Source organism: Cryptotermes secundus, unplaced genomic scaffold, assembly GCF_002891405.2.
Source record: "Cryptotermes secundus unplaced genomic scaffold, Csec_1.0 scaffold318, whole genome shotgun sequence".
Taxonomy (NCBI): domain Eukaryota; kingdom Metazoa; phylum Arthropoda; class Insecta; order Blattodea; family Kalotermitidae; genus Cryptotermes; species Cryptotermes secundus.
The window spans coordinates 3,448,983-3,460,614 of record NW_019730108.1 but is presented as its reverse complement, the minus strand read 5'-3'; the positions used below and the strand labels follow the sequence as shown (position 1 = coordinate 3,460,614).

General features: G+C 39.6%; 1 protein-coding gene across 4 annotated transcripts in view; it reads right to left on the bottom strand.

Annotated features, from left to right (window-relative positions):
• LOC111866064 (alpha,alpha-trehalose-phosphate synthase [UDP-forming]) overlaps positions 1-11,632 on the bottom strand; it is a 60,878-nt gene continuing 49,246 nt past the window's right edge. For 3 of the 4 annotated variants that reach the window (XM_023854606.2, XM_023854608.2, XM_023854607.2), the window contains exons 7-8: positions 9,374-9,631; positions 1-2,088 (exon numbers count right to left, since the gene is read on the bottom strand). In XM_023854606.2, coding sequence (XP_023710374.1) covers positions 527-2,088; positions 9,374-9,631 — 1,820 coding nt within the window. In that variant the 3' untranslated portion in view covers positions 1-526. The remainder of the gene's footprint in view (positions 2,089-9,373; positions 9,632-11,632) is intronic. The other variant, XM_023854609.2, reaches the window with a different exon arrangement.

The following is an 11,632-nucleotide window of genomic DNA, read 5'->3' as shown; positions in this document are numbered from 1 at the left end:
TACAATATACTCGTAGCTTGTATTTCTTGCATCACAAAACATATATACATGGGAGATGTATGATGAAATATTTTTTGTCTCTTAATAGGACACTTTAATTACCATTTGTCTGAAACAGAAAAATGGGCAGATCCCCTGGAATTATGTTATAATGTGTTTCACTGTACTCACATTTATTTTAAAGCTGAATACTGGCAGCATATACTATTTATTTTTTAAATTAATTTAATTTGCTTCAGAATAATACATTACAGGTGTTCATTTTCGGAAACACCAGTGTAGAGTAATGAGTACAGGCACTGGAATGGGACAAATTGTACTCCAATGCTCACACCTTTTTTTGTTTTTAACATACTGATTATGCAATGATAATTTTTTGTGCATACTTTATAGTCAAAATTAGCTCATGTACCAGACTAGACCTTATGTAGTTGAACTGCATCTGGCCAAACATATTCAGTTGATTAAAACTGACCTTGACATAACTACCATTTTGCAGTACAACTGTTTTTTTTAGCTGAAGCTATTAATTTGAGCTGCGGCAATTTGAGTTATAACGTTTCTGTCTTCCATTAGTCAAAAATGTTGAAGAAGTGTTACCGCCTATGTCTTCTTCATCTTCGAAACTTAAACTATAGTCAAGCATGTTCTGCTTTCTTTGATGTTTTGGTGACCTGCTGAGCCGAGGGGAACGTGTGAGGCGAGGTGACCTTTTGTTCATCTGTTTCTCCACCCATTTTAACATTGTAAGTACAGCATCTGGTCCCTCAAGTCGAAAGTTGGCCCCTGTTCTCACTGTTGGTGATGAGTCCACTCTGAATGTACAGGCAATGCCAGACAAGGCCTGCATGGCAGCCTCATTGCCAGCATAGACAATCCTCACTCTCTCAGACCAGTCTGCCCCATACATGGTACGTAGAATATGGATGCATGCCCGACCTTGGTCCCATTTGACTGGAGGCTTGGCTTCGATTGCCATATGTGCTTCATGAGGTTCGAATCCAGCTTTTTGGAAAATGTTGCAAGCTCTTCTCACAATTTCATCCCTCTGCTGTGGTGGAGTCTCCCGATAATGGAAAGTGAGAAGTACACCTTTGTGTTCTACCCAGGCTCCACTATGACCCACTTCCTTCTCCAGATCGTGTACCAGTTCTCGAAGTTTCTCAGCATATTCAAATGGTACTGGATGAACAAATTTGGTTCCATCAGGGTGAAGTATTTCAATTCCATGACTCCCTGCATATGTGAGTTGATCCAGTCCCACCATCTTCTTCACATTTTCTAGGTTTCGACCTGAAATTATGGCAATGTTTACATCTGGCATGTTAGATAAACGCTCCAGAACACGCTTTGTTTCTTCTGGCATAATTGCCAAGTCTGGGTGTGAGGTTAGAGGTGCCAGAGTCCCATCATAATCCAGAATGAGGCTCAGTTTGCAAATTGTGTCCACGTGGTTGTTCAAGTATTGATCAAAATCATCAAGAGTCAGTGGTGTCATCTTAGTTGACAGAGGATCAGCTTCGTCTGAATTATTAACAGCACCCATACTGGCAAGGAATGAATTCATCCAGTAATTGACATCCATCTGCTGTTCTCGGTGTCTCAGTTGTTTCATGCGCACCTCTCGTTCATCCAGTGGCATGTGAAGGGCTCTGTGAATTGTGTCAGCAGCCTTGTCAATCTCATAGGGGTTCACCACAAGAGCTTCATGCATCATGCCACCAGCACCAGCAAATGGTGACAGTATGAGAACTCCAGGCTCCTTGATTTGGCATGCTACATATTCTTTTGCCACCAAGTTCATTCCATCTCTGAGTGGCGTGACCAAGGCTACGGCAGAGTCACGATAGAAAGCAGCCAACTGTTCCTGGGTTACTCCACCGTAGATATAACGAATAGGAGACCAGTTGGGCATAGAGAAGCGGCCATTGATGCGTCCCACAAGTTGGTCCATCTCCTCTTTGAGTTGACGGTATTCTCGAACATCTGTGCGTGAGGGGACAGAGATCTGCAACAGCGTCACTTTCTCCACGTGCTCCGGATATTTCTCCAGCAGGCGTTCAAATGCCAGAATCCTGTGAACTAAACCTACACAGAAAGAAAACAAGAAATATGGCATGATAGTCTTTGCAACAAACATGTAGTGAGCATGGTTTGTCTGACCATCTGTCAGTGAGCATGTTTCATGACAAAAGTACCTGATGGATTTTGTTTTGAAATGTGATTATAAAAGTTCTTGATTGTAATTGAATACATTTCTCTGGAGTCTTTTACAAAGTGTATTTCTTGCAATTGTCCATCTGCACATGGTGCAAATGAACAGTTGCAAGAAATAAACTTTGTGATATTTCTTGTATTAATTTCGGTGTTATTAGTATTCTGCATAAAACTGCAGCATAACTCACCAAAATGGCTTGAGATAAGATTTGGCCACTCTTATAAACCATTATGACTTGGATTCAAACATACTGTGCACATTTAAAGAAATACAAGGAAAGTGCTTCACTGTAACATGCAATATTGTTTCTATGCTGTTGATTAGCATTGGCAATAATAGGATTTTTAGTGTACCATCTATAATGCTCTATAGTTGATTCAGGGATGCTATCAATAGCCTAGATCAGTGGTTCTCAAACTTTTTACCTCTGAGCCCCCCCTGAAAAGAGAAAAATACTCTCAGGCCCCCAGCCTGTTCTTTTTTTTTTTTTTTATCAAAATAGAAGTCATGGTATGTTTGACGTTTCATTCAGTTTATTTTGTGTTTTTCTACATACTATTTAGCAGTTTTCTTACTCAAAATTAAAGTATCACAATACTAGGCCTACAATACAAAATTAGTTTTAACACTTGCAATTAACCAAAATATGTATTGAAATGAAACGATATTTAACTAACAAGTATTTAATTTTTTCTGCAAAGAAAATCAAATATTTTAATGTCAAAGTTCAGTGTGATGGATGGGCCTGCTTTTGAGAACAAAGTTTATCAAAACGTGGCATAATATCAGAAATGGCCACTCTAACTTCTTTAGCAATATTTAGCCTTGAACAATACTTTGACTTTATAGCTGCCAAAGCAGAAATCCTGTTTTGCATAAGTAAGTTGCTGCGAAAGGAATCAGGATTTTCAATGCTTTTTGGCTCAAAGTTTGGAATTCCGTGCCAATATGTATCCAGAACTCCAACAAAGACAATTCCATAAATTTACTTTTTAAGGAAGTATCACTAGTGAGATGGATGAGTTGTTCTTGCTCATTTACATTCAGAGATGATGCCCCAGGAGCATTTTTGAATGGATTTTTAATCCAATTAAATTCATCAAAATCATTGCAGAAGTATTTTTCGAAATGAACTTTCAACATTATGAGATGATCAAGTAGGCAGCTTTTTATGTCCATCGGAAGCACTGGATTATCAGTGTTTCTCCAGAGCTCTAATTTTCTCATGAATGCCTTCACATTGTCATTCCAAGAAAGTACAGTTGCCTCATTCCCTTGAAGTGAAGTTTCTCAAATATATCTGTGAGGTAAGCCATTTTCAATAAAAAAAATCCTTGTTGATGAAACTGTCTGCCAGTGAGTGATTTCCCCCATTTAAAAAACAGGACACCTCATGCCTGAGCTTAAACATTCTCTTTAATACCTTGCTTCTTGAAAGCCATCGAGCATCACTAAAAAACAACAGAGCAGTGTGTTCGGCACCCATTTCCTCACACAGCATTTTAAAAAGTCTAGACTTCAGAGGATTTCAGAGGATGCGGCTGCTGCCGAACTATCAACGCTGTCTCTGGAATACGCGTTTTATAATTTCCGGTTAAGAGACTAATTATTAGTTATTTTGAAATTCATGATAATTAAAACCTGTACTCATCAAAAGTGTTTCTATATGTATTTTTATTTTTTGTTACTTTTCTAATTGATTTAGGGCAGTTTTAATTTTTATCTGTAGGAAAGTATACTGCGCCCCCCTTTCAAGCCCTTCGCCCCCCCCCCTGGGGGTCGCGCCCCACAGTTTGGGAACCACTGGCCTAGACCATTGCTTTTCATACTCCTTACATCACAACCCGCTGTAAGGAATACATTTTCGCTGGGATCTAAAAAATATATAGACAGATTATATTTTCCATGTCAAGCTTCACCTTTTTGGATGTCGCGACCGTTGGCTGTCAACTGCCTCTCTGGCCTGATTATATAGCCTCGGCATGGACCTTGTAGAGAACACTGCTTCCAACAGTTCTTCTATTGCTGATTGTACATTCCTTGCCGAGCAGTACGCCCACTTTTTAAATTATCCGTTGCCTTGCAATGGACTTTGTAATCACGTCACGATATAATTATGCACGTTTTAGAAAAATAACAAATAATCTAATATCCGTGATTTTTTTTATGTGGGGAAACCTAAAAACAAAGGGCTTTAAAATAATACCCATGTACTGGATTAACTTAAGCACGTCTGTTAAATTGTTGCATTTGTCAATGGAAGTTAAACAAGTGTCAGACGGTCTCTGCAAGAGGCTTGAAGTTTGTTTAGGGGCAGAATGAAGATGTTTTGAGCACCTGTGAGGATGAGTTATTCTGAACCTTTTTTTCTTTTCTTTTTTTTACTTTATGAAATTGCGTGGCCGCGTTTATAATGCGCGGGATATTAGCGGCCGATATAGACTCCTTTTTCTCGGGAATTATGGTTCCGGCTAACAAGCCGATGGTAAGAAAGTCGATATGGTTCTTCGAGAATAACTGTTACAACTTCCTGCTGACAATAGGACGGTAAGAGAGTCAGGCAACTTGGTTCATTGAGAAAAGCTCTGTATAACTACCACATTCCATGGAATTGACAGAAATGAAAAGAGAACTGAACAGAACCGAAGAGAAATAGTGTCAAATATATAGAGTTTGATTTTAGTTCTTAGGTTTCTGCGACTGGCGATAATTGTATGGCTTCATTTTTTGGAAGATGGCAACTAAAATTTTGCAGAATTCCAGGAAAACCTTTGACATTCTACGCGGCCGATTCCCAAAAGCCGAGGTCACACATGTGGAGTTTAAGTTGTCAGTTACGATGTCATATTTTATTGGAGACACACTCCGATAAAAGTGATATTATTCGAAATTACAATAGTAAACTCATCTTCAATGTCACTTGCAATAATATACAAAATATGTACCTGAATTATATGTTCAGAACATATCTGATAATTCAGTTTCGTAGTTGTAGCATGTTGTAGTTTATGCATATATTGGAATAGTTATTATAAAAACATCAAGGTGTGCCTTTGTTTTGTCATTTTGGAATAATGTCACTTTCAATCATTGTATTCGACGGAAATACGCCTTAAATGGTAAGAACGTGCCACAACAGGACGATTCAATTAGGAATTACGTAGAGTTTACGTTTGTATTTCTAATTCCTTTATTGAGTTATAAAATTAAAAAAAAAAAACAATAATTTTGAACACTTCACTGACGTTTATACGGGGAAATTTATTTTACAGCACATTACTTGGCAAACCGCGACCTAATGAATTACACCCCACGACCCACTGATGGGTTGCGATCCGCAGCTTGAAAAGCATCTGCACGGAGGGGCTGAGGAGAACCAGGAAAATGAGGTTAGCCGGTCTCCGGGCCAAGATTTGAATTCGAGATCTCCAGAATACCAGACAGGAGTTCTGAATCCCCTCTGCATTTCTGCAGTACATGACCGTGAAGGTACACTTGACAAACATGTTTACCCTAAACTGGACGAAGCTGTCACGGTGTTTGTCACAGCTCGTATTGTTCCGGTACCTGTCTGGAGGGAGTCGCCGAGGTGGCCTGTCCCCGTGCCTCTCGACAGCCAACGGAATTACAGTTAAACACTGGTGACTGATACTGTGTCCGCATTTCCTCGCATTATTCTACAGAAAGTCTGCTTTTCAGTGGACGAGCCGTTATGTACAGTTTCGATCACTGCATCCATCACTTCACACAGTTCTGCGCATAATTCCTTCGTAGCCAGTGATTCACGATGTATCATTCAGTGTGTTCACATAGCCTTCAGTGCTGATGATTTAGTTAAGGCCTTCAGTCAGTCTCTATTTCCCGCCATTACGCTAGCTGGATAGGTGCATACTCCAACACAGTCTAATCATTTTATGATTTTTCTTTCATGAAATCATCTACAATTTTGAAGAGTTCTTTTGCTGTAAATCTTCTTTTTATAGGTGTGCAGAAAAACATGTCTTCATTAATTGCTGTGCCTTCAAAACATTGACGTAAATTATCAAGAGACCAATACCACTAGAAACAGTTTCTTTCTCAATGTATATTGAAAAGAAAAGTGTTTGTCAACTTCTCAATAAGCTGTTCTACGTCTTCTGATAGATCAGCATTCCTTTGAAAGACGGTGTTATATTACGAACCTGTTGAGCACATACACGGTGTGTCCAGGATCCGTTAGGAGTTTTTTTTTTTTTTGCTCTGCAATGTCATCTGTTGGCGAGTTGTGGCGTTAAGATTCTTGAAGTTTCAGCTGTGGCTGACTATAATTTCAAAGCACAAGCATTGCAGCATCACGTGTTCTGACCCTGAATGTAACAGTACTGTTCTGACGCTCGTCGGAAAATGGCGGTTGAACAGAGAGCCAACATCAAATTTTGTTTGAAGTTAGGCAAAACAGCCGGAGAAGCGTATGAAATGAGAAAAAGTGTGTACAGTAGTGATTGTATGAGTCTCTCTAACATTTTTCGACCGTATGCTATATTTCGTGACGGCAGAGAGGATGTTTAAGACGCTCCACGTGCATCAAAGCCGAAAACAAGTTGCACTGAAGAAAATGTGAAAAAAGTGACCGAAATCCTTGCAACAGACAGATGTGTTTCTGCAAGACTCATCGTGAAGCTTTTGGGAATACCAAAAAGTACTGTGTATCAAATTTTGTCCGAGGATTTGGGCAAACGGAAGGTCTGTGCACGGTTTGTACCGCACGCGCTGTCAGGCGATGAAAAACATGCCAGAATGGAACACTGCGAAGACATGTTACGGTCGGCCCAAAGTGATACAAAATTTAAAAAATCGATTGTTACTGGTGACGATACTTGGTGTTTTCAATATGAACCTCTCACAAAGCGGCGTGCAGCGTGATTGAGCCCAAAGAAACCGAGACCAAAGAAAGTGGCATGCAAAAGAGTCGAGTAAAGACACTGCTAACCGTTTTCTTCGATTCCAAAGGAATTGTTCACAAGGAATTTCTGTCAGAAGGTCAAACAGTGAATTCTGATTACTATAATCGTTTGTGGGCGAGAATTCTTCGAATTCGACCTGAATATCGAGAGCAAGGTTCCTGGTCGCTCCTCCACGACAGTGCCCCACCCCACAAATCGAAGAACGTTCGTGATTTTTTGGCCAGAAAAGGGATCACAGTCCTTGATCATCCTCCGCATTCGCCAGATTTGGCTCCAGCAAATTTCTGGTTGTTCCCAAATGTTAAGTTGAAGATGAAAGGATACCGTCACGACACCATCCAGGACATCCAGAGCAATTGTACGGCACTTTTAAATGCGATTCCACAAAAGGAGTACAGTGGCTTTTTCGAAAACTTTTCATTCGATTCCATCTATGTATTGATTCAGAAGGATACTATTTTCAATAAAAAGAGTGAAATTTTGAAAATAATTCACATCTTGTATTTTTAATTAACACAGTCCTAACAGAACCTGGACACACCCTTTACCAGATTTTTTCTGAGAATTATTGGGTCTGGAACCAGCCTCGTGATGATAATTGTGGAGCTGTTTCAAAGAAATAGCGGCTCCAGTGTAGAAAACCGATATTAACGGCCGTGGGGATTCGTTGCGTTGACCACGTGGCACTCTGTATCCGGAAATTTGGCATTAAACTTCGCCGAAAAGCGGCGGTCGCTCGGTCGGTGTAGTTCGCTTGCGGACTAAAATCATGGAGTTTTCTTTTAACACATACTTCACCGAACATTGTTTGCACCATATATGTCGCAACAGGGTGTATCACATTTTAAGCGACCGTGTGCAACTTCTTGTCTTGTGCTACTCTGTATGACACATGATTAGATGCTAAGAGGGCTTTGAATGGTGGAGTAATAGTGTTAAGGAAACTTTTGCTCGATGCGAATTTCAAACGTTTTCTAAGGAAGTATTTTTCGGGCTTGTTTTTCATTTCTGAATGTTTCGTTTCAAAGTGCCACTTCAGTTCATTTGGCTTCATACTGCCAGCTGCTAACATACTGAGACACAAAACACAACGAAGTCGTTCTTGACTGTTAACTATAGCACTCGTGAAACCTACAACAAATACGATTCGTCATAGTTACGGATTTTGATTTCGTTACAACCCCGACTACTATTTCCTGTTGGTTCGTCGTCTGCTTTTATTTTTATACCCTTTAAAAATCTGTGCATTTTCTACATTTCTGAACACACCACTTATTAGTACTCAACTCTGGACTGTAACGATTACACGTGGTAAACATTGCGGGATGTATGTTCTGCTTGTGTACACTAAGGAACTAACATATTTACATGTTAACGCATCGTATTCTACGTACTATATCATAGAAATGCTACTACGTCAACGAAGCCTATCTCTGAAGAACATCTGCAATATAAATGTCTTTAGTCACTAACTTACACCAGCAACGATAGCTTCACTAGGTCTGTAACGACAGTTGCATTGCTCGGGACTCAGCTTTCCGACCCTAGAGGATGGAGAAAAGTGAGGGGTGGAAATGGCCACCTTGAGAGTTGAGTAGTTTTCTCGTACTTTATAACAACGGTGGTTTGAGGTGGTTTAATGGTAAATTTGCTAGGACTCCTCACAGAGCCACAAGCTGAGTCCTTAGCAGTACGCTGACTTATATTATCGTTTACTTCGTAAAACCACCAATGCTCTACAAATTTAAATTCTATAGTATTACATGACAACTAAACTACCTTAACCAAGACAAGGATTTTAAAAAACTTGGTCCATATTTCTTTTAAAATAGTTTTTCCTACAAACAAGAACACCCCTTCCAGAAAACCGCTCGCCCCCCCCCCCCAGGGAGGCGCGCCCCACACTTTGGGAACCTCTGAACTAAAATATGCTCCTGAAAACTTATAACAATAGACTTATGTAAAACTGATTTCATTACGAATGAAACGATGTAAATATCCCTACTTCTTTTAAAAGAGTGGTAACATTTAATTTTAATCAATTTTGATACTAGTAAAAGGTGATTTTTTACTACGTATGTGGACTTTACGTATCCTGCATAGGTATACGTACTACGTGTCGATCAACACTGGTTTTCCATTCGGATACAGAACTACTTTTTAATAAAAATTATCTGTTGCTAAGTGACGGAAACTAATTGCTTGGACTTGCCTTTTGTGTAATCCAGTCTATCGACGCCGAGGATGATCTTCTCAGACTCTGCCAGTTTGAGGAACCGTGGCGTGTTTTCGGCTAGCTGCACAAAGCGATCGAAGGGAATTCCGATGGGCAGTGCCTTGATATGGACGGTGCGACCTGCCAGCTCCACCAGCATGTTGTTGCGATCCACCCTGCATCCCAGACGCCGCGAGCAGCAGTCGATGAAATTGAGGCAGTAGTCCTCAATGTGGAAGCCCACCATGTCGCAGGCTTGTGCAACATGTCACAAATTATCTATCAGTGATCCCTGGTTGCACTGATTCTGGGATTTAACAGTGGGGCAACAGCGTTCTCTTCTGACAGCGGGTACTCGAATTATGTTCTACTTCATGGAATGAAAGGAGTTTCTCACACCAGGAGATGGGATATCAATATAGCGCAGTTGTGTGATATAACGTATAGTAGGAAAAGTTAAATTGATGATATAAAGGGCAGGTTCTACGAAGAACAAGAACAGGTATTTGATAAATTCCCGAAATACCCTATGAAAATTTTGTTAGGAGATTTCAACGCCAAAGTATGCAGAGAAGGCATTTTCCAACAAACGATTGGGAATGAGAGTTTGCATGACATTAGTAGTAATAATGGTGTTAGAGTAGTTATGAATGTATGAGGGGTAGGCCTCCTCGGCCCTTGCACCGAGACCTACAGTGGTCTATTGTACTTCTTAGAGTAGTTATCTTGGCAACATCAAAAAACCTTACCATCAAATTACAATGTTCCCCACCGCAACATTCATAAATTTATTTGAGCATCTCCTAATGGAAAGATGCAAAATCAAATTGACTACATTTTGATAGATAGGAGACGACATTCAGGTATACCTGATGTCCGATCATTCAGGGCAACAGATTGTGACACTGACCACTAACTCGTGGTGGCAAAGGTTAGGAAAGACTGGGAATGAATAAGCAAACAACACAGAATTCATATGGAGAGGTTTATGCTCAAGGAATTAAACAAGGTAAAGTGTAAGGAGCAGTATCGAGTTGAAATCTCAAATAGGTTCGCAGCTGTGGAAAACTTAGGCACTGAGGTGGATGTCAATAAAGCTTGGGAAACTATTAGAGAGAATTTCAAAATTTCTGCCAAAGAAAGTATAGTTTATTATGGACTGAAGAAGCAAAAGCCATGGTTCGATTAAGGATGTTCAGAATTACTAGACCAAAGAAAACAAGCCAAATTGCAGTGGTTACAAAATCCAAGTGAAATAAATGGGAATAATCTGAAAAATATAAGTCGCGAAACCAACAGCCATTTCAGGAATAGATAAAGGGAATACCTGAAAGTCAAAATTGATGAGCTTGCAATAAACAGTAAGAACAAGAACATTAGAGACCTGTACAAGGGAATAAATGACTTTAAGAGGGGTGACCAACTTAGCAGTAACTTCGTGAAGGATGAGAATGGTGATCTGCTTGTCGATTCCCACATTTTGAATAGGTGGAGGAACTACTTCTCTCAGTTATTCAATTGTTACAATTCAGTTATTCAGTACACCTTCAATATTAACACAACCTCCTCCTTTTCGAATAGATTCCTATTTATTGGTACCTCTACATTTGGGTCGTATACAGGTACCCTTGCATCCCTACATTTACATGGTGGTGGGGCTTATGTAGACGGCAGTATTTTAGTGTGCTGGAAAAGCTATTATAAACCTCAGCAAAGCAACGAAGGAAATGGGACTTAAACGAAATATATGGCAGTAACAAAAAGGCAATCTAATTCGAAAATGCTAAAAGTGGATGACGAGGAATCTGAAAGGGTGAGGGGATTCAAATGACTTGGATCTACTCCAACAGAAGATAATAATGTCACCATTGAAATAAAACAGAGAATTATATATAATGGTAAATCGAGTTAGTAATTGCCTAAAGATATAATTACATTTTCGATATTTAGGGAGACAGACAAAATGTGCTCTATATAAGACTCTTGTTAGGCCTATACTTACTTATGAACGTGAAAGCTGGACCCTAACACGGAAAGATGAAAGTATGCTCCGAATATTTGAAAGAAGGATATTAAGAAGAATGCATGGCCCAATTAAGGAAAATGGTATGTGGGGATCAAGGTATAACCATGAACACTTTAAATTGTATTCTCATGTGTATCCTGCTAAAGCGACAGTAAATAATGGGTTCCGGATTTGATATCTCGATTTATTGGATAACTTCACCCGTCGTAACTATAATTTTTGTTACACTT